The sequence below is a fragment of the Xyrauchen texanus genome, chromosome 20 (genome assembly GCF_025860055.1).
Source record: "Xyrauchen texanus isolate HMW12.3.18 chromosome 20, RBS_HiC_50CHRs, whole genome shotgun sequence".
Taxonomy (NCBI): domain Eukaryota; kingdom Metazoa; phylum Chordata; class Actinopteri; order Cypriniformes; family Catostomidae; genus Xyrauchen; species Xyrauchen texanus.
In genome coordinates, this window is record NC_068295.1 from 11,432,176 (window position 1) to 11,460,100 (window position 27,925).

Genomic DNA, 27,925 nt, shown 5'->3' on the forward strand with positions numbered 1-27,925 from the left:
CATTGGCTTTTGCAAACTGATTTGATGTTCTAAATAAAGTTTTAGGGAAGGATGGAAAGAGTTATCAGCTTTGTCAAAATTGCAAAGGACTACAGATTTAGTATTAAACACCTATTGTCAAAACATCTATGTTTTATATGTGAGTCTGGTGAATTTACAGAGTCTTCATCCACTTGAACCACCCATATTTTAAAGACATTAAAGGGATAGTTCACCCAGAAATGAAAATTCTCTCATTTAGTCACCCTCATGTCATCCCAGATGTGTATGACTTTCTTCTGCTGAACACAGATTTTTAGATGAATATCTCTGATTTGTAGGGCAATGCAAGTGAATGGTGACAACTGTGAAGCTTCAAAAATCACTTAAAGGTAGCATAAAAAAGCTTGAAAGTTCTGGCCACCATTTACTTGCATTGTATGGACCTACAGAGCTGTGATATTCTTCTAAAAATCTTTGTGTTCTGCTGAAAAAAGAAAGTCATACACATCTGGGATGGCATGAGGGTGAGTAAATGATGAGAATTTTAATTTTTTGTGTGAACTTTCCCTTTAAGCTAATTTCCCAAAACATAGCCAATCCAGTTATGTACCCTTATAAAAAGAACAGTGGCAGTGTCATGGAACAGTGAGATCTCCGAGAGTATTATGGTACCACAGTTACAAATGATAGCAATACTTTTTTTTTTTTTTACTAATAGGTAATAGTTACTTCAAATAGTATAAAACATGCCCAAAACAACATGGTAATACCATGATACATTTTGTAAGTATAACTACTGTCATGGTCTTCTGAATAATGTAAGGTTTTATCATCAAGGTTTTGCCACATGTGTTGGCTTTAATGTTTTTTTGCTTATGGTCATCACAATTAAAATGAATGGGTACCAAAATGTTGAAGCTCCAAAAAGCACGTAAAGGAAACATAAAAGTAATCCATATGACTCCAGTGGTTTAAACGGGCCCGAGCCCTGTTCTGTATAAAGTTTTTAATAGATTATATGTTTACATACTACTAAAACAACTTAAAGAATTGTACATTTTTATTTTTTTTAATGTACAAAACATCTATTGCTTTTTTATCACATGATCTGTTGCTGAAAATGACAGCACAATGATGCGCCTGCAGATTAGGACATATTGATTTGCAAAATCATACACGTTTATAAGTTTTGATGTGTTCACAAAATGCAGGGATTTTTTGTGTTTGCTGCGATTCAAGGAAATCTGCTTGTCAATTTACAGTATTAGTCTTACATATTCAATTGAAATTTTGGTACAGGGGTGACATCAGCCGTTAAGTAGAACGTGGAAGTTCTTCATAGTTGTATCTTTTAAGTCCAGAAGTAGTAGTGCACTCAATGAATGACAATTTTCTGAAGTGTACACTGATGAGACCATTCTGTGATTGGATGAAAATTTCCTGCTACTTTTTTTTAATGCATTAGTAAAACCGATAAAAGGCTGAATATAATTATTAGTTGTTTATTTTTTTTTTTACCATACTTTAATGTATCACTTCATCAAGAGTCTGGTTTAATAGTAAAATAAAATATTCTGAAAGTATAGATTCTACAAGCGTATTTTAATGCTTGGCACAAAGTTGTTTTATTCTCAAAACATAATCAACCTATTTACATGCTCATGGGTCATGATGTGGGTGTTGTCAATGGTTTGTTTGGCATCCCATTCAGCACACTACTGAATAAAACAGACTGCATGACACTGATAAATGTTTACTGCCAGAGTAACATTCTGTGAGTGAATTTGACAAAGAACAAATATTTTCCTCTCTCACTTGGTTTTGCTCGCGTGTCCCCTCCATGTGCACATGATGTGAAGATCTGTTGGGATTTTACTAAAGTTCTTCACTGAAAGGTTTGCTCACAGACTTGGCATTAAACAGCACAAGTATCCTCATCAATGGACACGGAGTGGCAGCATCACACTTTTCTTTGAGCAGAATATTGTACTATTGAGATTTTTTTCGAAGAGGAGAGAGAAAGAGTACACTCGCATGCATCGTTGCAAGATTGCATAAATTAGGTATGACATAAAGTGAACTATTTCCAATTTGTTCAAGTATAAATCTCTGATTGGGGTGTTTCATCTATAATCTGGCAACCCTGAGCATATTAAAAGCTTTTGGATGCCTTATAGGTCCCAAAGCCAGATAAATGAAAGCTCTAAAAAAACGTTCATGATAAATTGACCCGCGGGCAGTAGTTTGACCTGGTCTGCAATCGGGCCTGGGTTTAATCCTGGTCTTCAGAAGCGAATAATATCGGTGTATGGTCGCATATGTGTTGGTGAGAAACAGATCAATATTTAAGTCCTTTTTTACTACAAATCTCCACTTTCACTTCCACATTCTCCTTTTATTTTTGGCGATTCACATTATTTGTGCATATTGCGAGGAGAGGAGAATTTATAGATAACTGTGCCTGGTAAATCGGGACATGTGGTCACAGACATTCAGACACATTTCAGAATGCACATAAAATCAAGCATGTATACCTAATGTCTGCACTCACTTACTTGCATAGATTATGTTTTCAATTTAAGATTACGTTTTAACTCTGAGATTGGGAAAAGAATATAGGAATGTTTTATTTTCTGATGTGAGCACAGGTGCACGTTTAGATCTGTTTGTGTTAAACTCTGACAGTCTGCGTAGTCACTGGAGCTCAGAGCAGGTCAGAATAAAGCCAGAAGTTGAAGAAAGAGGAGATGTCACTGTTTTTCACTCTACATGAATATATCTTGTTTTATCTTTAACTCCAGGCACGCACATATACATGATATGGCATTTTGCACCTCAGTGAACAGTGTGGCTCAGGCAAGGGCTCTGAAATTGTTAACTAGCACATCAGATCATGGTCACTTTGATTTTGTTTGTGTGTTATTTAAACTCCTCAATCTGTAGTTGATCGCGATGCTCTCCTTCTAAGTAGGAGATACTAGGCTAGAATAAGCTAAGTCTAGTGTCAAAGGTCTAGTTACGTGAGACCAGTTTTGAGCCATTCATTGGCACTTCGAGAAGGGGACGCCGCTCGATGTGTTCCAAACAAAAGAAAGTAAGTTAATTTTTTCCACAAATGGCCCTGTCACAAGCCTTTTAGTGACGGCTACATTTAAACTGTAATGTCATGCTCCCTTCATAGTGCCCACATCAAGAGCTTTGTCCTTCTTAGTGATTAGGGCATAGGGACGATCACTTTCGATTGGAATGGACTCAAGGTTACGAGCGTGTTACGACAGTTAGTCACCGTTTGCCGAAACCATACAAATAAATAGGGAGGGCCGTAAACATACACCTACCTGACGCAAAATCGTCCGCGTATTCTCTTACAACAAATGTTTTTATCAAAAACGAGTTTTTTTTATGTAAAACATGAACATGCTGTCAATTAATTAAGTGGTGAGCTGTTTCCTCACAAAAGCAATTTATTCAGCACACTAACATTTAAACAAAACGGTCTCCTGTCTATGGGACCGCCGCGTTACTATTTTATGCTAAACTTTAAGGGATATTTATAGAAGTGCTCTGGCTGTATTACTGTCCGGCCCAAAAGCTACATAACTATCCTCCACTTCCCCCTTCAGGATTTCACAGGAACTCCAGATAATTAATCACATTATTGCTGTTTTGCAACTCTCATCTTACTGCTTTCCATAGCTCAGCAACAAATCAGGCATGTTTTAGGCAAGAACCAGTGCAGCTTTCCTCTTTTACTGCATAATTTTTAGCTTTCAAGTGCATTCGTTGACCATTTATGATGATTCAAATATATGAATTTCTCATTTTGAATGATGTTTTTCAATCTTTTGTTTTTAGCACTGAGAAATATCACTTCTGGTGGCATAAACATATATTGCCACTTGTCTGCAGATTTCAAGTGTTTTAGGTGCTGAAAACCAATCAAATATAAAGTCGCTGTTCAATTGACTTTGGAGGGGATGGATGATATTCACACATAAATACATCTTTAATTAAATTATACAAGATTTCTCTGTAAATGGGTCCCATTGAAGTGATGGTCACAGGATAACATGCTATCTGTCCAAGTGGATAGACTGCTGCTCTATATCTATGTAAATGGATAAACTAAGAGCTGAAAGAAAATGCCTTTGGCAAATGGGTCTTGGTATGTGCATGTTTAAGTGTGTTATTCTTCATCAGAAATCAATACATTCAAAGACAGCAGTGGTTCAATGCACTTAAAGCAGGAGAGGGGGAAAGAGAGAGAGAATGCATTACATCCTGCCTCTGGAATCTTATGTTACACTATTATACATGGCTTAACCAGAAGCATCAAGGGTGGTATCATTTGTATTGTTCAAGATTCAGGTTGTTAACTTTGAAGGCATTTAGCAGATGTTGGTCTTATCCAGAGTTTGAAGATAAAAACCAAGTTATGGGTTGCAGATTCGTTATGGGGTGACCTGTATTTATCTGATTTGGTTAATGTTGATTGATGATCGAAATCGTGTAGACTATGATCTTTGACAGATTTGTTTGGGTCAACTATACTCATATTGAGAGGTTCAGAGTGAGACAATTTTTCTGTTTCAATGTTGGCATATTTGAAGCGTTATTATGGCTTGTCTAACATGCCAGGTTCTCTGCACTGTAATGCTGTTCTCATTTTTAAGTGCCAGAAGAGTTTAATAAGTTGTATGGCTAAAGTACTTCACACACATTTCTGTGTGCTGAGTGTTTACTGGACTGGACTTTTGGAGATTGGTTAATGTATGAGCAACAGGAAATGGATTCAATATAAGCTGAAGTACTTGCAGTCTATTTCCCTCACATATAATCAATCAACTGTGTGAAAAGAATTGAACCTATGAGGACTGACAGCTTCATTGTTTTGAATGGATTACATGCAGAGTAAGCATTAAAGCTCTCTCTCTCTCTTTCTCTCGCTATCTCGCTGTCTCACAAATAAAACAAAAGAGATTGATGCACCAGTTCAGATGAGCTCCTGTAATGATAGTTTATGCTGATTCAGTCAGTTTCTCTGGTAAACACAAGCATGCATCACATCTGTCAGATGCCACATTGACATACTGTAAAGAAAGAGATTGAATGTAATGCAACTTTTCCTATAATTACAATTATGCACAGACACATAGCATTGTATAGGCCGTGGGGTTTTCCAACTAGGGTCCAGAGGATAAGGGGCCTGCGAAAAAAGATCAAATTGAACAAATATTACTGTTTCACTCTGCTTTCTAAGAACTGGTCAGAAATAATATGATTATTGGCAATTACTTTAGTCTATTGGACTAATCTCCTCACCACCATCACCTTTAGCTTGCTCACTGGGGTTTGCAAGGCACTATTCTCTGTAAAGCTGCTTTGGAACAATATTTATTGTGAAAAGTGCCAACATTTTTTTTATAAAATACACAATCTACAAAGTTATTATTTTATTTCTGATAATATTTGAATCATTACTATATGATTATGATTATATACTAATATATGACGCTTACAATTTACTTTGGGTTTTTATACATGAAATATACAGTATAGCTGCATTTATATCGTAGGAAGGGGGTGCTTTGCAAGAAAATCATCATACTTGGGGCTTCTTGGTATCAAAAGGTTTTAAAATCTCTGGTATAGGCCATATGTATTGTATGTGTATATATGCAGTTGTCACAAAAGTTTTAAATCCGATTCAGTTAAACAAAGCTTGTTTTGTCTAGCAGTTGCCAAATGTACAACAACACACACACACAAATTAATTGATGAGACTATAACACCGCCACAGTGCAGAACACTCACACTTACAACCACCACACACAGAGAGAGAGAGAGAGAGAGAGGCAGACAAAATTAATGGAAATAAATTGGTAAGAATATAACACAGTCACAATGCAGAACAAACACACTTGCAGAAATTCAAGCACAAAGTTCAGCCTTCCAGATAACAAAATTGCATCTTTTTGTAATGGAAAAACGTGAATTCCAGCGCAAAACCAATTTTATAGAGTTTAGCTAACTTTATTATGAGCACTTCACCACACACAAATGAATACAAAATTATTGTTGCACACTAATCTCTGTATCTGATGTAGTTGAACAACACATTTTGCAGCATCCTTTTTATACAAATTTATGCTTTATACTGAGGTGAAGGTAACAAAAAAATGGCTTATAGGTGTGTGTGTGTATATATATATATATATATATATATATATATATATATATATATATATATATATATATATATAACATAATGGTGTCATTTGGGGTAAATGAGGTCTAAATCACATTAAGTCCTCTCAAAAATGCAAAAAGAGTAATGCACAAAACTATGCACAATGTTAGTTGAAGTTATAGTTCACCCAAAAATGAAAATTCTCTCATCATTTACTCTCCCTCATGTCATGCCAGATGTGTATGAATTTCTTTCTTCAGCAGAACACAAATGAAGGTTTTTCAAAGAATATTTCAGCTCTGTAGGTTCTTGCAATATATGTAAATATGGGTGCCAGTATTTTGAAGCTCCAAAAATCGCATATGTCCGCATAAAAGTAATCCATAAAATTCCAGTGGTTAAATCAATGTCTTCAGAAAGTGTGGGTGAGAAACACAGCAATATTTTAGTCAACTTTTAATGTACATTCCCCTTTCTGCTTGGCAGAAGATTTTCTAGCAAAAATGTACTTAAATATTTATCTGTTTCTCACCCAAACCTTTCATGGACCAACAGAGATGAGATATTCTTCTAAAAATCTTCATTTGTGTCCAGCAGAAGAAACATACAATCAAACATTGGCTTTTAGCCGAACATTCAACACACACACAGATCTGTGCATCTCTCTCTCCTGTCTGCCGCTGTCTCCTCTCCCTAAATACTCAAGCAGCCCCTCATTGGACCGCGAGACTGGTGTGGCACACAGGTGGAACTCATTCACCATTTATCTTCCTGGCCTCGCTCTGCTCTGCCCAGATGCCACACAGGCTGCCCTGCTCACCACAGTGTACATCACAAAATACTGTTTTTATTATAAGGTGAACTTAGAGTGATACATAAAGAAAAAAAAAATATTGTGAGTTTCTTGAACTTACTTTGGCTTAAAAATTTATATTTTAAGTACAACTACCTCAAATGATCAAGTACAGAACTGAGGTTGTGGGGAATATCCATAAGCCCGCTTGAATAATTTAAGCATGTTCATTTCATGCAGAGATTTTAGCTAATTTTAGAATTATTGATGTTGTTTTACTGTAATTAGTTGTTTTGTGTAAAGTCACCATTAGGTCGAGCAGAACTGGTAATAGTGGTGCCTTGACCCGGATGGGAGTGAGGTTTAGGGGGTGAGTGTAACGATAGCCAGCTGGTAGGTAGCTGTGCAGTGTGTAAACCTCACTCCCCTAGCCTCAAGAGGTGCACTAGTGACTGATGCTAGAGGCTGTAGCCTTTAGCCTCCTTGTCAGCACACCTGCCTCCCACACCGGAGATGCTGGTTCAAATCCTGTTCAGAGTGGGTCAAGCAGGGCCGGTTACACATGTGAATGTGCATAGCTGAAAAACAGTTTTATCTGGACTTCTTTGGGGAATCAGTTGTTTAATGATTGACCTCAGTTATTATTCTCTTTTGAGCCAATTACATTAAGCAATAATGTTAAAGTTAATTTGAAACAATGGGCTATTAGTTGTTAAATCTTATTTGTGTGACATACCTTTTTAAATAAATACAGTTTTTTTTAACTGATACATTTATGTATATCTAATAAAGGTTTTCTAGTTGTGCTTACATAAGAAGACCATAAGTTTAATTTACTTAAAAAGCGTGATTCATAATAAACAGCTGTGTATCTACATGTTCTGTAGCCCCGGCCAGAGGGCAACAGTTCAAAGAGGTAGTGGGCTAGGTGAGTGGGGTCCAGGTTGATTTTTCCAGAGCTTTTCCTCATTCTGGATGTGTACAGTTCTTGGAGGATGGGAAGGGAAGAACCAATATTCAGCTCAGCAGTCTGAACTGTCCTTTGTAGTCTTCTGATGTCTGATTTGGTAGCTGAACCAAACTAGACAGTAATTGAAGTACAGAGGACAGACTCAACGTCTGGTTAGTAGAACTTGATTAGCAGCACCTGTGGCAGGTTGAACTTCCTCAACTGGCAAATAAAGTACAACCTCTACCGGGCCTTTCTCACAATGGAGTCAAGTGGGTCTCCCACTTCAGGTCCTGTGAGATGGTAGTGCCCAGGAACCTGAATGACTCCACTGCTGCCACAGTGTTGTTCAGAATGGTGAGCGGGGTCAATGTTGGGGTGTTCCTCCTAAAGTACACAATCATCTCCACTGTTTTGAGCATGTTCATCTCCAGGTTGTTTTGGATGCACCAGACCTCAAGAGTGAGGTTCAACCTCACTTCTGGATGCTCATCTTGGATGAGACCAATAACAGTAGTGTAGTCTGCAAACTTCAGCAGCTTGACAGAGGGCTCCTTGGCGGTGCAGTCGTTGGTGTACAGCGAGAAGAGTAGTGGGGAGAGCACACATCCCTGGGGGGCACCAGTGCTTATCTTACAGGTGCTAGAATTGAATTTCTCCGGTCTCATTAGCTGCTGCCTTTCTGTCAGAAAGCTGGTGATCCACTCACAGATAAAGGTGGGAACATAGAATTGGTTTAATTTAGTCAGGAGACTAGCTGGGATAATGGTGTTAAAAGCCGAACTGAAGTCAACAAATAATATCCTTGCATATGTCCCAGGTCTCTTCAGATGTTGTAGATATGATGCAATCCCACGTTGACTGCATCATCCACAGACCTGTTTGCTCGATAAGCAAATTTTAGGGGCTCCAGAAAGGGTCCTGTGATGTTCTTCAGGTGGGCCAACAACAGTTTCTCAAATGACTTCATGACCACAAACGAGTGTTTGAAGCTGCAGGGAACTTCACACTGCTCACATGATCAGTTGAAGATCTGTATGGAAGATGGGGGCCAAGCTGGTCAGCACAGGTTTTTAAACAGACTGTCTGGGCCTGATGCTTTCTTTGTTCCCGCAACGTAAACGTGTTTTATGTCCCTTATACAAGAAAAAGGTATATCTTATTTTAAGAAATTATATTATTATTATTAAGGTATGTTTCATAAAAGCCATTTAATCACTCGCATTTGCTATGCATGGGGCTAGCCCTTCATCCTCAATGTTAATCAACGTGATCTGGAGAACATCATGCGCAGGTACAACGTGCATTCAACGATGGCCTGAGGGGCTAGTTTGCCTTTGCGCCTGAGCCAATCAAAAGCTTTGATCATATTTATGTCAAGCTGTTGACATGAGCATCAAAAGATACTAGGTGCAGACATGGGCGGATTATGACTAGCAAGGCCCCCCGAGGCCAATTTCGTTTTAAAGTTGAGATCTACGCAATACATTTTCATTGATTTAAGTCTACATTAATATCTGTTCCAGATTCATTCAAACACACAGCACGAATGTGGTATAGAAACCACTCCAATGAAACACATTTGTTGAATAGCCACTGTTTTTAAAAGGTACCATTTTAACGTTTGTATGTAAAAACAAGCATACTGTATAACAAAATGTGAAATAAATATGTAAATGTGCATACATTTAAAGAGGCAATTATACATTATGAAATATTTTAACTTAACTTTACTTTAACTTAAATATTGAAGAATTTATCAAATGGGCTCCTACAGCATCTACGCAGGAATTTGGTGAAACTTGGCAAAGAGTTGAAGGTATTCTGGCTCACGATGCTATATCTTTTCTAACTCCTCTGAATGATGGTGTGCATTCCATTTAGAAGTTATCATCCCTACACCCTATTTCCTTCAAATCAAATCAAATCAAATCACTTTATTGTCACACTACCATGTACACAAGTGCAACAGTAGGTGAAATTCTTGTGTGCAGTTCCGAGCAACATAGCAGTCATGACAGTGACGAGACATATACCAATTACAGTAAACAACATACTTACACAACACAATTTACATATCAGATGTACACATACTTACACAACACAATAATTATATACAATTTACAGTAAACAATACACACAATATAGAATACACAATATACAATAAGTGGGAGTATATGAATATATATAAGTAGTTGTATTGAGGAGAATATGTTGACAGTCCAGTGTGAGATTATAGATTAATAAAGTGCAGTGCTAATTATTGATCCTGATAGATAAAGTGTTCAACAGTCTGACTGCTTGGGGGAAGAAGCTGTCATGTAGTCGGCTGGTGCGGGTCCTGATGCTGCGATACCGCCTGCCTGATGACTTCATCCTCCATTGTGAGAGCTTCGAAGTGTTAAAAGGTGTGGGGCTCAAAAATAGTGGTCATTTTATTGTAAATTCTGTTTGCAATTACCCTACAGCTTGGCTACCATTATTATTCTCCCTTCAAAAAAGCCCTGTGAAGTCATAATTTATGCCAAAATCCCCTAAATTCCATTGACAGATTTCAAACTTCAATGGTCAAATGCCCTTTAATCTGCTTTAAGATGCTCTCTTGTTTCTTTCTTTGTCTTACTGTGATAAAAGACCTGATAAAATGTTGTAACTTCAAGCATTTAGACATTCCAGACAAGGTTTTGACAAACTAATGCTACAGTTAGTTACTTAACTAGATACTTAAAGTCTCAAACTTTAAGTATCTAGTTTAATCAGTACTTTTGTACCACACTTTCCCAACCACCTAAGCAGAGTTATTTTTTGTAATGTAGGGCAAACATGCAGTTATAGCAATAAATAGTATAGTAAATATTTTGTTTGACAGCACTACAAAGCATAAAGCTTACTCTACTCTGAGTAAACACTCTACTTTGTGTTTTATCAATTATTTTTTTATTTTTTTACAGATTACCACATTAATTCAATTCCTCAACAATATAAACACATTCAGTCTTTGTCTAATGCCTTATGCTGAAAATGACTCTGTTAATGTTTTCACGTTCACAGATATGTATGACCTACAAATCACACACCGTAATGACATATTTTCAATTCAAAATGGCAAATTTTGCCAAATGGTGAATGTAGATTGCACACTTACAAATTACTGTCAGTTGGTACAACATTTCAATCATAAAACAGAGGGCAAATATTGCATGTTTGTTTAGATATTAACATCTTACATGACACAAACACTCTTAACCTGAACCGCTTGCTGATGGGTGGCACTCAGGGCTGGACTGGTAATCTGGCATACTAGGCATTTTCCTGGTGGGCCAGCACTTGGGGCCCATCAGGGCGGCCTGTCCATAGGTAGAACTGAGCGGGCCGGTGGGTCGGCCACGAAACGTGACGAATGGGCCGCGATAAGCTTAAATGAGCCGCCGCTTTATGCGGAACAGACCACAAAACGGCGCAGCGATATGCAGAAAAGGACAGTGAACCCCCCTCGACAAGTTTTGGGCCAGTTCCATCCATCCATCCATCCATCGTCAACCGCTTATCCATGTACAGGGTCGCAGGGGGCTGGAGCCTATCCCAGCTAACATTGGACGAAAGGCGGGGGACACCCTGCACAGGTCGCCAGTCCATCGCAGGGCCACACATAGACAGACATCCACATCCACCTCCACAGCAATTTTTTGGAGACACCAATTAACCTAGCCTGCATGTCTTTTGGATGGTGGGAGGAAGCCGAGTACCCGGAGAGAACCCACGCAGACACGGGGAGAACATGCACAACCTCCATGCAGTAAGGCGACAGTGCTAACCAGGGTTTGAACCACCGTACCTTCTGTGCTGTGAGGCCAGTTGACAGTGCTAAATCCTGGGCGACACTCTACCATTTCAGCCCTGGTGGCACTGGAATATAAATTATCCAAGAGGTTTCCACTTAGCTTCTTAAACTTGAGTCCCGCCTTCATCAATTTGATTGGCTATTTCAAATTACATTGACGAGCGTTGTTAGACTACAGAGCATGCTAAAAAATTAAACTTTTTTTAAACGATATTCCTGCAACAACTTAATGACAATTAGACAGTGGTGCATAATGGACTACAGCAGAACAGCAACAAGGATATACATTATTATATAAATATGTATATATAATAGCAGTCTGGCTATCTGATTATTGGGGGGATTTGTCACCCTCAATGTATATTGCAGTTTCTGCCCTGATTGTTTGTGCCCCACACTAGGTAATGACCCTGAGACGCCACTGATTTTAAGTAAATTCAGCTATTGTGTAAAAATGAACTATAAATTGACTTTTATTTATTGGGCTATAATAGAAATGTTCAAAGGCTTTTTGTTGCCACTACTAAAAGGTATGTGCCTACACAGAAATTGGCTTTCAAAAATTAATTTACAGTGAGAAATTGTCACTGGAATTAAAGTTGTGACAACTATCCCCAATGACCCCTATTAATTAAAACACGTATGCCTTTTTTTATTCTCAAAGCATGCAAACTCAAGTAAAAACACAAAATTCAGACCTCGTCGTAGGGAGCAGGGTTATTAGAAGATTAGATTCCCCACCCCGGAATAACGCATCGCCCCCGCCCTGTTATAACGCACGGAGGGGGATGGAGGGGGATGATGGAATCGCGCTGCGTACAGCTCATGATGCTGATGATGATGATGATGTAATAAACGCAGATGATTCTATATGAACACGAGCGCGGACCATGCTCGCTACGCGGTTAGAGTGATGTCTTCATCCATATCATAAAGTGTGTTTAGGAAATTTAACACTACGTGTCACCGGAGGTCTTCTGCGCTGCTCAATTCTTCCAGCGCGGCCTGCATAAGGACAAACCCCAGGACTGCGGCGCTGATGGCTGTTGAGATCGGGACTGCAGCAAGCTCACTTCATCACAGCTGCAACCCCTGCACTCTGCCGAACAGCTAACCCCGTGCAACTGAAACGTGAGAATGCACGCTTCATATCAGTCATCTTAACGGGAAGTCTGACTCCTAAGTCGCTGGTTACGGTGCTCATTTGAATGACAGCAAGTCGCGGTGCATCTTCTGATTAGGACTAATCAACGAGTCTCAAGTTGTTCTTTATACAAAGTTACAGACAAACGGAGAAGTCCGAAGAGATATTAATTGGTCATCACAGTCTAATTCGCTGACTGTCATCAGTGCACTAACCTTTCGCGCTTACCGTAGACTCCGCGCGCAGCGCACCCGGAGGCCCCAAGTGCCTGTTTTCTCCCGCTTGATTCGCCATATATGGAAACTGATGCCCTGTTTGCCTTTTTTCACCCGTGTCTACCTCTGCAACCCTTATTTCTCCTTAAATAACCACCCGATTTGGCCCGCGAGCCAAACTCAACATCTCACAGAATGACTTTATTGATTAATAAATGACAAGAAAATATTTTTTTTAACTGTGATTTGGTCTTTCGTCTGTCGATCTAGCGCCTAGCTCGAGTTTACAGTGTTTATCGATTTTTTTTAACCTTCTTTGGACCCGAAACTCCCGAGCGCATCTGGTGCTTTGGCAGCTGTCGAGCAATAATAAACGCCCGTTATTTTAAGGGATTTTGCGCGGGCTTCTTTCTCAGGATATCAGGATGGCAAATGAACCCGTTATCCTTAATGTGTATGACATGGTAAGCCAACGTTTTTATTTCACCTTTTAAAAAAACCTCACTCTTTTAAGCCTCCTTTTTGGTGTAATTTAACATGTTACAATATAAATATGTGGAGATGAAGACTTTAGGAAATTATATCTGGGTGGCCGTAGTTTAGTGAAGGATCTGGGCTGCTACCTCAAATGTTTTTTCTTTCTTTTTCTTAAAGCATGGGAAACAAACGTACTTCGTACTCATTGCAAACAGATAGCCCAGTGTGTTTTTCCTCCCATGCTGTAGAAGGCGCTGTCAGTGTCAATACATTACAATAGAGCATCAAGGGTGTCGCACACTGGACTGGTCTGGCTGATGGCATGGCACATTCTAAAATTTGAAACAATTGTTTTCTATGAATGTACACACACTGCCGCCACCACTCCGCATCGGTCTGCGGCATCAACCTACAACTCCGGAGGCTGCCTCAAATTTCTGCCGCGCCACGGAGTGCAACTAGAATATTTTCCACAAGATGTGACCCAAACCATTATCAATGGACATATATTATTTACTCTAGCCTTGTTCATTCTTCAAGAAAGGAAAAACCGTGGGGGCCTGGGTAGCTCAGCGAGTATTCATGCTGACTACCACCCCTGGAGTTGAGAGTTCAAATCCAGGGTGTGCTGAGTGACTTCAGCCAGGTCTCCTAAGCAACCAAATTGGCCCGGTTGCTAGGGAGGATAGAGTCACATGGATTAACTTAGTGGCTCTTGCTCTCAGTGGGGCGCATGGTGAGTTGTGCGTGGATGCTGCAGAGAATAGCATGAAGCCTCCGCATGCCCTATTTCTTCGCGTTAACGTGCTCAACAAGCCACGAGATAAGATTTGCAGATTGACGACGCAGAGGCAACTGAGATTCGTCCTACGTCACCCGGAATTGGGTGTTCCAATTTGGGGAGAAAAGGGCAGAAAATCTTGGGGAAAACCTTGGTAATTGTGAATTTTGTGTGTACTGTTTGCCACGTGAAACGCATCAACGTGCCCTGTGTTTGATACCTGTGCCGTGTCCTAGCCGCGGCACAGCTTCTTGTCCGGTGTGCAACCACCTTGACAGTCAGGTTTCGGAAGTAAAAATCCCATAAATGTTTTCCATAGACAAATTTATTTTTAGCATTAACTGATAAACCTTTAAAGACATAGTTGGTTAATCCATGGTATATGCTTCTTTTAAGCTATCAGTAAGCTTTATTATAACTTCATTGTTTAAAAATTGTCTTTAGTGGAATTCCTGGTGAACAACTTCACATCACATGGTACAGCAGTGAAAGATCCACCAATCAGAGATCTGCGGCCATACAAGCCCATGAAAAAAGCCCGGAAGAGACCGCCCACTTTATTTATGCACGCTGAGTGACACATTAGAGTTGGTCTTCCTACAGCCTCAAACTATTTATTTATTGGAATATATTGGAATATTTGCCATAAACATAATTATAATTTTTTTTTTTTTTTATACTTATAATGATAAACCTAAAATCAATAGTTTGATATATATCCTTCTCTTTTTTTTTTCAATCATGTAATTCGCAATGCTTCATAGGAAAAATAATTCCGGAACTGCATTATTTTATTGTGTTGGCTTTTCATAAAGTTGAGTTGAAAGCCATGAACCAAAGCAACCAGCTCCTAGGTGAATCACAACATCACAAACTTTGATTTGAGGCAAAAAAGTATTTTAAAATCAGATAAAAAGACAAAGGTACAGCACTGTGTACATGCCATCTTTCATGAAGGCACGTACTACAATCCCATGAAGCATTGCTAATGATGGAATTAATTAAAACGATGAGAATATATCAAACCTTTGGTTGTTGATTATAAGTATAGAAACAATATTTTTGACTTTTATTGCAAAATATTCCAATATGTACAAAAATATGACTTAAGGGTGAAGGGAGACCAACTTGGTTACGTCATTCACAGTGCGTCATTGGAGTAATTGCTCCTTGGCATGTTTTGTGGGCTATGTTGGACAAAGTTCCCTGATTGGTGAAGCTATCTTTGTAGTTGTTTACCAGATATTATGCAATCAAACGTGATTTTGAAACAATGACAGATGGATTCAACAGAAGCATATACCATCGATAAACAACCTCGGTTCTCCAGATAGGTCTGTCTTTGAAGGTTTATATGTTATTGTTGAAATTCTAAAGCCTATGGAAAAAATGAATGGGTTTTTTAATTCTGGAACCAGACAGTTGTACTCTATAGCCTTGGGAAGTCCGATCAATGTCCCTTTCCTGACAAGTCCATCCAATCTACTTGAATGGGGAAAGACTGAAATTTACAAAAAAGGTTGGTCAATATTACGATCAAAGAAAATATTTAAAATCAGTTGTAAAAACAGAAAACAATGGTATTATAAATTGTGCTTCTTAAGCTTAGATCAAGCAAAAAAACTATTCTAGTTATCATGCTGGTAGCTAATATGCATGCACCTTCTCAAGCTGACTGACAGACGATGTCTGTATCTAAAAGGCGAGATTTACTTTTCTACATCTGCCATATTGGGTGTTCTAATTTCTCCCATTCATTTAAATACAAGTGGTGCATCTTGGGCTAAATTAAGATGACATTTTAGTGCCATTTTAAAAATATATATGGTTTTGAGAATAAAGTCGTAGTATTTTGAGAATTAAATAAAAAATACCAGAATATAGTCATAGCAATTGCGAGACTAAAGTCTTTTTATCTCGTAATGCTACGACTTTATTCTCGTAATTTTAACTTTATTCTCAAAGTATTCTGTTTTTATTCTCAAAATAATGTTTAATACATGGCACTAAAATGCTACTAAAATCGTACTAAATAGTCTCTGGTCTGATTAATTTTATTCTATATTTTCATTCGTTTCATGAAACCGATTACATTTATATGGTCTATATTTGGAGCTGTGGTGTGCTGACTTTTTTCCTTTTGATACTATTTTGCCTTTGGTTGAGCACCTACACTGAACTTTTTTGCCATTGGATGTGCATGTTTTTTATTCACTTTTATGAAATGATTCAAAACCGAGTCATTACTCAAAAGTGTTTCTAGACATCCCTACACTGCATTTTATGTTTCATTTGTTGTAAAATTGCTGTTTATCACAGCAGTTCCACTAGGTTATATAGCTTACTTCATTAACATTCCAAGAATTTGGTACCAACATTATTGATATCGATTATTCCCATTTTGTTAACAACACTGTTTCCATCTCACAGTTTCTCTGCGGCAACGCAGACCACAACAGCTGTGACAGTTGGTGTTATAGTTGGGTGATCTAACAATGGTTTGCGAATCGGTTTTATCGAGTCATTAAAAATAATTGGTTTAAAATAATTATTTGTTCCCAAATCGGACATCACTAAGTTACAAGCAAAACCTCACAATTTTCTTGTATACAGAACACTTACAGTTGAGGATCTGTATGTTTTTTTGCATTTATGGCATATAAAAAAGTCCTCAAATCTTCAATTACAAGTGCAATATTGTCATATAGATGCATAAAGTTATTTTTACATCAGTGTTATGACTTCATCATTTGAGAATCCATTTTTAGATTTTAATTAAGACATTATTTTGTGTTTATTAAGCTGTTTCTTTGAGGCGACCACTTGCTGCTCCCCAAAATGTAGGTGATTTCCGGTTTTATGATCCTTTTGGGGACATTTGGTTAACATTGACAAACTTTATGTAGCTACACTCACATAAAGTTTATGTACCATTCAGAGATATAGGTACACACACAACATCTCTGTGTGTTGATAGCAGGTGTTTGCTAACTTCTTAGAACTCCCAGAGTGCCAAAGGAACAGCTGTTTCATTGCCTGATTAATGTCCCATGATACATTGCTTCAGCAGAGGGGTACCGAGAGGGGGCAGGACCTCCAAATCCACTCTTGAGAGAGTATGTGCAGTGTCATTTGTATGTTTGTTAGAAACTGTTTGAGCTGATGCTGTTAGAGCTTCTATAAAGTAAAAACTTAATTTCACACACCCTGCCTGATACGAATACCACATTACACACAGAGAGAGAGGTTGCTGATAGATCAGTCTTTTATCTGTGGGCATTAAATAATGTTCCACATGTTGTATTATTTATGGAGGGCAGCTGGTGCCCCTTTTTGGCTTCACACATTCTCTTTGTATTTACCCCTCCTCCAAAATCTAACCAGGGGCAATTGTAACATTTTTCTCAGACTAGTACAAATCTACATGTAAAATAAACATGTAAATCTGCAAACAGGAATAGTCCCATTAAAATATTCAAATTGAGAAAGTCATAGTGTTGTAATTACATGAAAACACATAAAAGTTTTTTATTATTATATATTGAGTGTATATGAACTAGAATATGAACACAAATTCAAGTGTTGTAGTACTTATGCTAAAGAATTGTTTCCTCATTCAGATGGTACATATTTTAATGATTCAATCTTTTAGTTTAGTCCTAGTTTTACAATTGCCCCAACAATTGTAAAGATAAAAGCTTGTATGTTAGTTACTAGCTACATTGTATGCATCTGCCATTCATGTTGATTTTTAACCAATAACCTATAGAAAAATAAGTTCAAATTCAAAGGCATCATGTATGTATACATTAAAACATGCTTGTATGTTGATGTCTTTTCTATGCTATTAGTACTGGATAAATGAATACACCTCCACTCTGGGTATTGGAGTCTTCCACTCAGGAATAGAGATCTACGGCAGAGGTACAGTGACCTTTTGACCATATTCAATCATTTAAAAATAAAATTAAAAATTGCATTAAACTCTAGTCTATTTGATTCCATTCCCACATCCTGCAGAGTTCAGCTCCAACCCAAATCAAACATGAATTTGAATAGAAGACAGTAAGGCACAGAATGACCTAGACATGTCATTAGAGTGCTGTCTGTGCATTTAGTGAAAGTGAAGAAATATCCCATTGCCAAGCCAGTGGGGCCTCTGAGCTGAGTCATGAAGTGACAATGAACAAGCACATGCTAACAACTAAACATTTCTTTCATTTGATATCACTCTTTTTTAATGCATGTTGCTGGTCTTATGATGCACGATTCATCCCTAGATGTTATTCCTAAGAAATAAATATTTGTCTGATTTTTAATCCTTTGTCAAATTGTTCAACTTCTAAAAGGACTTTCTCTATTGATTGTCGAAACAAATTACGCTTACTTGTTATACCATACTACCTCTATTGGTATCTATGCCCACTTTTCATTATCCAATCAATTTCTGGTTAATAAAATCTTGCCATATAATTATTATTTTTTTTTAATGCAAACTGCATTTCACATTCACTTAATGTTTGCTGTTTTTGTTTTTCAGAGTTTGCATATGGGGGCCATCCATACCCTTTCAGTGGCATTTTCGAGATCAATCCTGGAAATGCCTCAGAACTGGGGGAGACTTTCAAATTCAAGTGAGCTTTATATATGCAATCAGACATGCACAATCAAATACACACATGCCCGATTTTAACCTCTCACGAGTCCTGTCTCCTCTCTAGAGAAGCTATAGCTCTGGGTACAACTGACTTTGCAGAGGAGGACATTGATAAAATAATGGAGGAGCTGGGCAAGGAGTTCAGGGGGAATGCCTACCACCTGATGCACAAAAACTGTAACCACTTTTCATCCTCTCTTTCTGAGGTCAGTATACTCCCCAACACCTCTTTTCTGTCTGTCTTTAACAAAGGAATGGAGTTGGCCATATACGAATTCACTGACTGACGAGATTACTGCTGTTAGTTCAAGTAATAATTACTGTGCTTCCGAGGGAGCACTGTACTGATTTTCCTCAAACATAGTAAGTATTAAAGGGATATTCTGGGTTCAATGCAAGCTAAGCTCAATCAACCACATTAGTGGCATAATATTATTTACCACTAAAAATATTTTCAACTAGTCCATCTTTAAAAAAAAAAAGAAAAAATCTGGGTTACAGTGAGGCACTTACAATAGAAAAATTAGTGGGGCCAGTCTGTAAATGTTAAAACACTCACTGTTTCTTATTTGTAGCCACAAGATGTAAACAACGTTCATGTTTATTTTACTGTGATAAAATTGTTTCAAATTACTAATCTTATCTGTGTTAAGATATATCCAGTTTTACAACTTCATTGCCATGGCGATGTAATCCTGTACAGCCTTATTTTAACATAAGAATGAATGTTAGTGCTTTTATAAATTATAAGCACATTCCACATTTCTGCCTTTAAACCCTCAAAAAATTGGCCCCATTCACTTCCGTTGTAAGCCTCACTGTACCCTCGATTTTTGCTTTTTTTTAAAGAAAGACGAGTCGAATTTTTTTTAGTAATCAACGTTACACCACAAATACTGTCAACTGTTCTTAACTTGCATTGAACCTGGATTGTTCCTTTAAACTTATGCAATTAATTCAGCCAGAACTGCTTAATGTACAGAAACCATTGAAACTTAGTGTCATATCCAAGTTTATATTTTTAAGAAATTTAAGACTAAAGTTTGAAAATTGGAAAACCCTTTGACTTGCATCGTTAAACTGTACCCAACAATGAAGAGATCATAATTTACTAAAGTCTGATTGTTCTACTCTCTAACATCTATTTGCATACTGAATTGTGATTACTTGCATTTCTTCATTCCATACTTGTCTTTCTTGCATAGCCTATGCACAGTTAGTGTGTTGCTGATATTCATGACAGTGGTGGCTCTGATACAGCATTTCATGTACACAGAACCAAAGCCTTAAAACTTTAACTCTATACTTTGCTGCATTGGTATTCCTTTCAGGAAATGCAAATCTAGTCAGTAATTTAATTCCACACCAATTCATCTGTCTATTATTCATTCTCTTTCTGTAGTTGCTGTGCGGTAGAGAGATTCCACGCTGGGTTAATCGGTTGGCATATTTCAGTTCCTGTATTCCATTCCTCCAGAGTTGTCTGCCTAAAGAATGGCTCACACCCGCTGCACTCCAAAGTCACATCAGCATGGGCCTTCGAAATGAGAACGCACACTCTCACACACACGAGTCCAGCGACGATGAGCCCTCGTCTGCCACAGGTGCAGCTGCGGGACAGCCTGGAACATCACATAGCTGCAGACACACCCGTGTGTGATCTTACATACATATTTACACAAATACACACACATATACATTGTAATACACTTCAACCTCTAATCCTGCTGCTACAGCACCTCCTGCTGGACTGGATGAACACTAGACCACTTCACCTCTCTGAAAGGGGTCAAATCAAAGTCATGATTTTCAGTAGAGCCACCAGGGATTTAAAAAAAACCTTGTACTCTTAAGGTTTTAGAATTATTTGATTTTTTTACTCAGATTTTAGGAAAATAAAACCGTGTTTGCCATTTAGTATTCTCTCTCGAATAAGCTTTCCTCTCAACATGGGACAATATGAAAGATGGGTGATCATGATGGACTGCACCCTGATGGTGTGTGACAGCACTACAGGGCCCTCCCACTACACAGTACTGAACTTTCAGTAGTGTATCCATTTATGTCATTCCCTTAGACATTGAATTACATGTTTGGATGTTCTCCGGATTTAGCCGAGTTTGCTGTGTATTAAATAATTTTCTATTTTGTGATGGAATGGGACAGTGTTTACTGCTGCTCATTTCTGGCTGGTTCTCATGTGAAAGATGTCATCTGCAGAGGAACTAACATTCCTGACCTTTACTACTTTTTTTCCCTCAATGATTTAAATTATTTTTAACTGCTTTAATTTAATGATACGATGTCAAACTCTTTAATGTCATATACTTTTCCTTTCAGATTTGGTTTTAATCTGTCATTCAGTTTACATTCATTTTGTTTAATTTTCTTAGAATCTACATTGGCTGTATGTTATGATAATATAGTGCAAGGTTTGTATGGTGTTATTTAAATATGCATTGATGCATTCATGCTAAAAACAAGCCCATGGCAGTATGTGTCACACAGACTCACTGAAATGAGTTGGAAAATGCAGACTTATATATGTAAGCCATTGATATGCTGTAGTCAATTGAAACAAAAGCCTTTTGTTGTTCTGTCGTCTTGGACACAAAGGGGGCATTTGTACGGGTGATTTTATGGGGGTGGAGGTGAAAGTGTGGGTGGGGTCTGCACATCAGGTCTGGTTTTTGTATTGTTCAATGGTGTGATGACTAACTGCAATATCTGGGTGATTTGGAGAGAGGGAAGAAGTGCAAAGGATTTAATGGTAACTCCTCATGATTTCAGTTATTGCGTCTGACTTTTACAAGTGCAGACTGAATGGAGAAGAGTGCTGTTGGTTAAATTTGAGTCTGGCTTACAAACAGAGAAGCCCATTTTACCACTAGTCAAATCTTAAAGGAATATTCCGGGTTCAGTACAAGTTAAGCTCAATCGACAACATTAGTGGAATAATATTGATTATCACAAAAATACATTTTGACTTGCCCTTCCTTTTCTTTAAAAAGCAAAAATCTGGGCTACAGCAAGGCACTTATAATGGAAGTGAATGGGGCCAATCCATAAATATTAAAATACTCACTGCTTGAAAAGTTTATCCAGCAGACGTAAACAATATTCGTGTTAACATGATTTTAGTCTGATAAAATTACTAACCTTTTCTGTTATATCCAATTTTACAACTTGCTGCAGTGACGATATTAATGTCAACAAACCGTAAAACAACTATAAAATGACAATTTATACAACTTCACAGCTCAGATAATACATGAATTTTGTGCTTTTATAAAATTTTAAGCTTCACATTTCTGCCTTTAAACCCTCCAAAACGTGGCCCCATTCACTTCCATTGTAAGTGTCTGTAACCTTGATTCTTTATTTTTTTTTTTCAATTGTAATCAATATTATGCCACAATTTGCTGTCGATTGAACTTAACTTGTATTGAACCCGGACTATTCCTTTAACTTCATTACTTCATGGTGCGTGCCCACAAGTGGTGGCTGCATGGTCTCTGGTTTGGAAAATCTAAGTAAATAATGTATCTCTTTTTTTTGCCATTTTGTTTCTCTCTGAGTCTCATCTAGTAACTCATCATCCCATCCGTCTCTCAGGATGGCATGGCATTGCAGCTGGCGACATGGGTGTTTCATGACCACTTGAGTGAAATGTGTGGGAAATATGTTTTTGATGACTTATATAACTGAATTTTATATTTGGAATATGATTCTAATTACTTTTATGTTGTCAAAGATCTTATCAACCTAGAGCCTGATTCCTATGGCACTATTTTTGCTTTATTTAGACTGATGCCAAAATTTAGATCTTTTACTAGCTCAGCAAAGGCCCATTTTGTAGGCCCATTCCACTGATGCCATTTCTTTTAGCCTCAATTAGTATTTCTTGTTTTGATGTCATGGAAAATTCCAGACATTTACAGACTAATAGAGAATAAAGAACTGAAAAGCCATACAGAATCTCATTGCTGTCACTGTATGGGAGAAATTGTTTGGCTTGTTTTGCTTGAAGTCTAAAAATATTATTTTAAACACTGATTAAAGTAATTTACATCGCATGCCTTATAAACGATACCAAGAGATGAGACTCACTGTTACTTCTGATATGTTCAACAGCGGTAATAAGGTCACGTGATGGATTCGGTTTACGGTACTTTTCCAGACTGGATCAAACCAGTTCCAGCTGGAAAACTGCTACTGTAAAATGCTTAAAGTATAAATTGCAACCAATAAGCACCTAACATGATTAAATGTAATTACATTATATATAAGCACGCCTGTAGCTTATGAGATGATCCGCCATTTGTTTGGGATATTTACGCACGTTCACGAGACCCTTATGCCACTCCCCCTTTACACGCGACTCTCGTATAAATACTTGTGCGCGCGGACGCGTTCGCCATTCTCGAGACCAGCGCCATTTTGACCTGTAAGTAGAGGTAAGGACGAAGCTGATTTTTTTTAAACATACTTCATATTGTCAGTTGAGTTATTTCTCTATTCGTTTATTTGAACCTTGTTGGTCCGAAATGAGTCTGAGCTTAGTTATATATTGGTCGGTTCTTCTGTTAAACATCGAGTAAATTTGTCTGCGCATGTCGGTGGGGCCTGTTGGACCACCCGACGGATCTGTGTTTGCCACTTCAGTCCGAGTTATTCGCTCAAATTTGTATTTTATTTTTTAGGTGGTCCTTTTTGTTATGTAGCTTATTTTTTTGTCTTTTTATAATGTCGTTTGATTTAGTCTGAATGACACGAGGTTGCTATACTTCGGTTGTTTTTGTTTCAAGAAATGTCTGTCGTGTTTTTGGAAATGATTTAATGATTTACGTGGACTGTTTGGACTTTAACTAGATTGCTGGATAATCATTGATAATCTGTGACTATTGACTGTTAACAGCAGGGCGGCGCTCAAGTGCTACTTTTCCTGCAATTCAAAGTACTTGTTGCCAGACTATTGATCTAGTACTACCCTTTACGCTTTTTCTCAGAAATCCTTAACTTTCATCATGAGTGGCTGTCGTGTGTTTATCGGCCGTCTGAGCCCCCATGCTCGTGAAAGGGACGTTGAGAAATTCTTCAAGGGCTACGGACGCATCCGGGAGATCAACCTCAAAAATGGTTTCGGCTTTGTGGTGCGTATCGATACTCTCTTGGGCATCTTTAGTTATGGGGTGGTGACCTTATCTTTGTCTCACTGACCCCTGCTGTCTCATTTTCAGGAGTTTGACGACCACAGGGACGCAGATGATGCAGTGTATGAGCTGAACGGAAAAGAACTGTGCAGTGAGAGGTGAAACTGAATCCTGACCGGTTTACATGATCTGAATTGGATTAAACCTTTGTCAGATTGAAGCGAAACGAAGTGTGAATGGCAGTATAAATGCAGTATGGTAGAATGCAAATTAGGAAAGAATGGGAGTGTAGTGCAACAATGGTTTAAAATGGAGATTATATTTTGGTTTTGGGTGTGAACAGACCAAATAACTTTCACTGTACATCTTGCCATTGCAGTCTCTAGACACAATCATTATTTTAAGCTTAATGACCCTTCCTTTAGCACCATGTGCATAGGAAGTGTAGTTGGCTTGATATCATGATCGCGTCTACATACTGCAATAGCAAGATTTACAGTAATGTCCCACCTGTAATGTATAAACACTTTGCTGAAAACAATCATTCAAATTCTGGTAATTTCAGTGAAAAATGCTAATTTAAATTCTTATCTTGTTTACCATTATTAGTTAAATATTTAGAGCTGAACGATTTATTGTAATTGTGCACGTCCCTAGTTTCAGGCTTGTTTCATGTGGTTGCTCCGTTTTAATTGTCTTTAACCTCCAGAGTGACCATCGAGCATGCCCGCTCACGACGTGGAAGAGGTGGCGGGCCAGGAATGGGTGGTGGACGTTTTTCTCCACGCTTTGGAGGATATCGTCAGTCTCGCAGTGCAGGTTCCAGGTATGCCAGTTTTGTGTTTTCACATTTTACATCAGAGTATGATGGTTCTCATCCCTGAAAAAGTCCAGTCAAGCAATGAAACATCTTATCCTTTCGCAGGTACGGCCCACCAGTACGCACGGAACACAGAATCATTGTGGAGAATTTGTCCTCCCGTATCAGCTGGCAGGTGAGCGCCGCCTTGTGATAGGAGCAGAGCAGTACAGCAGTCTGCTGTTGTAGCGTTTCCGCATCCCTGCATTTCTTTTGGCTTTGACACCAGTACAACACCACAACCTTTTACCTTTGTTACTGTGAAACACTTTCAATGTTACTGTGAGTAACCTGAATTCACAATTTCCTCTTCACCTCAGCCAAACCTTACTTAAGTGAAATGATTGTAATATTGAAAGGTTCTCTAACCCAGACCCATGTTTTTCAAACCTTTTCTTTAACAGCTGTGCTCTGGTATTCTTTAATTGGAGTTGCATGCACAGCCTCCGAGGTGCATAGCGCCCTCCCCTGGTTGTGTTCTGAATAGTGTCCCTGTGGTGCCTCACCCGACACGCAGTGTCTGCTGGTCTAAGTCTTGGCTGGGTCCGTAGGTCCACACAGAGCCATAGCACAGGATAGCCTTAGAGGAGCTGGGTAGCCGCTCTCTGGAGGGTCTGTGATGTCAGATCTGCTCCATCCTCCCGCTCTGCTGTTTGGGTCTAATTCTGTTGGTGCTGAAACGGGGAGGGTTGCAGGGTTTTGGCCCCTCCCCCATCCCCTCTCTCTCTCTGGTGGGGTCCGTTCTTACGGAGGCCGGATGGGTCGAGTCCGAGGTCGTTTTAACGCTTCATTGCTTCCGTTTGCTATTTGGACAAGTGGCTCTTTGCTAATGCCTTCTATGGTTTGGAACGGTAAGTAGCTCATCACACTGGGTAGTTACATGGTAAAGAGGGTTCTGTCATTGAGCTGGAAAACGTTACACTTAAATCTGGCGTTAGTTTCTACCGTTCGCTGACAGGTTCCAGCCTTTAGTTTACGATATGCGAAAATCTACCTCACAAAATGAGAACCTGTTCTCCAAACTAGTTTTTAGCCAAACCCCAGGTGTGTCAAGAGCAGAGTTGCCGAAAACGCTCCGGTAGTTTTAAAACTGGAACAAATGCCACATTGAAACGCGCACCGGTAAGATGACATCTGTTGTGGGAGCTTTCTACAGGTGCACACTGCAGCATCCATGCACACTTTTAGTTGTATGGATGGAGTTCTCAGAGCAGATGCTGCAGAATGCAGTGTATTTCATGTGTGAGTGCGAAGCTGCTGTGTGTGGGTCAATTGTTTGAATTTGTATGATGATGTCATTAAATTTTTTTCCTGCAGGATCTGAAAGACTTGATGAGGAAGGTAGGGGAGGTGACCTTTGTGGATGCGCACAGGACCAATAAAAATGAAGGGTAAGATCATTTTGTGGAATTATGCATACACAACTGACTGTGATCTTGCTTTCAAGTGTGGATGTAATGTGTGTGTGTGTGTGTGCTGAAAGGTGCTATACAAATAAAATTGACTTGACTATTGACTTGTTTTACAGGGTGGTTGAGTTTGCTTCCCACAGCGATATGAAGAATGCCCTTGATAAGTTGGATGGGACGGATCTGAATGGACGCAAACTCAAGCTGTTTGAGGATCGCAAGAGGAAGTATGTAATGCACAATTACAATGGACTCCAAGACTATGAGATTTTTACGGTTTAATAATTTTATTTATTTATTTTCTATTGTAGTAGGAGCAGGAGTCGTTCCCGGAGCAGGAGCAGCTCCCGTTCCCGGTCCCGTTCAGCCAGTCGGAGTCGTAGCCCTGAGCGTGGAAGCAAACGCTCTCGCAGCCGCTCAGCCAGTCGCACACCAGAGAAAAAGACTTCCAACAACCGCTCTCCCTCTCGCTCTCCGTCGCCTGCTCCAAGGAAACAGAGCCGATCACGGTCTGCCTCTGTGGAGAGTCAGCACTGAGTCAAATGGGTGTATGAGTGTGAGAGGCTGAGCTTTTTTCACTTATTAGTGTGGCATATGTTAAATATATGCTACTTTAGTGTAAATTACTGTGACTTGAATGAAAAATGTTTGTATGAAGATGTTTTGATTTGCTTTAATGCTGAAGAGCTGGGTGGGTTTAGTTGATTTATGAAGCTAAACTTCAAGATTAAAGATTTTCACAATGTCTTGTTTCATTTGAATATTTTATTTGGTGAATGACAAACCTGGAGTACTTCTGTAGAGATCTTTGTGTAGGTTTTGTTTTTCCCAACTGTTTTTTTTTAAGTCTTGATGGTTGTTCATCAAATTTGTACCTGTATATACACTCTGTAATAAAGTATATTGTTATTTGGCAGAGGCAGATATTGGTGTGTGCTTGCCTTATTAAAGTTTTCTTTATATGGCGGTGCTGAATTGATTCTGATCGGTGTGTTTCTGCCAAGGTGTAGTTTGTTAAATTGTTAATGGTTATATCTGAATCTACATAATGGGAGCATTTTCTTGTGCTGTAGTTGAAAGTTTTAAGCACCGTCCACTGCGTCAGTCCCAATCCTGTCCCTAGTGGCCCTCAAACACGTTCATTGTTAATGTTCATTTCCCAAAGGAAGCTCTTGATTAACTCGTTAGATAGCACGACTTTAATTCGGTTTGTCAGGTAAGGGAGATATACAAAATTGGTGGGGTGGGCACGGCATTGCACTAGGTGGTGCTTCTCATTGTATGGAAATGGGAGACGGTGTTTTAAGGCCAGATATTTTAATAAACCCTGCTCCTTGTGGCTACAGCATATAAGTGAATGCATGAACCGTTTTATTTTGTGTTTCTATTAAAACGAGTTCAGATTGACCGGTAAATGTCTAAGAGTTGTCATTCTCATCGAACCGAATTGCCTAGTTTTCATCGACCTTTCGCGA

At 38.7% G+C, this 27,925-nt stretch overlaps 2 protein-coding genes across 3 annotated transcripts; both read left to right on the forward strand.

The window, feature by feature from the left end:
• The first annotated feature begins 12,546 nt into the window (after positions 1–12,546).
• On the forward strand, positions 12,547–23,321 carry LOC127660691 (deubiquitinase DESI2). Its single transcript, XM_052151057.1, has 5 exons — positions 12,547–13,578; positions 18,224–18,296; positions 18,913–19,006; positions 19,094–19,235; positions 20,432–23,321. Exons 1-5 carry the CDS (start codon positions 13,540–13,542, stop codon positions 20,687–20,689), a joined length of 606 nt encoding a protein of 201 aa, XP_052007017.1. The 5' UTR covers positions 12,547–13,539; the 3' UTR covers positions 20,690–23,321.
• A 98-nt stretch (positions 23,322–23,419) lies between these two features.
• Positions 23,420–27,372, forward strand: LOC127660690 (serine/arginine-rich splicing factor 5-like). Of its 2 annotated transcripts, none has more exons than XM_052151055.1 (8): positions 23,420–23,486; positions 24,039–24,182; positions 24,270–24,340; positions 24,892–25,008; positions 25,108–25,177; positions 26,359–26,432; positions 26,570–26,677; positions 26,762–27,372. In XM_052151055.1, the coding sequence occupies exons 2-8, from the start codon at positions 24,057–24,059 to the stop codon at positions 26,985–26,987; spliced, it is 792 nt and encodes a 263-aa protein (XP_052007015.1). In that variant the 5' UTR covers positions 23,420–23,486; positions 24,039–24,056; the 3' UTR covers positions 26,988–27,372. The 2 variants fall into 2 exon arrangements, with proteins under 2 accessions (XP_052007015.1, XP_052007016.1); XM_052151056.1 differs by having other exon boundaries at positions 23,454–23,476.
• Positions 27,373–27,925: the final 553 nt, after the last annotated feature.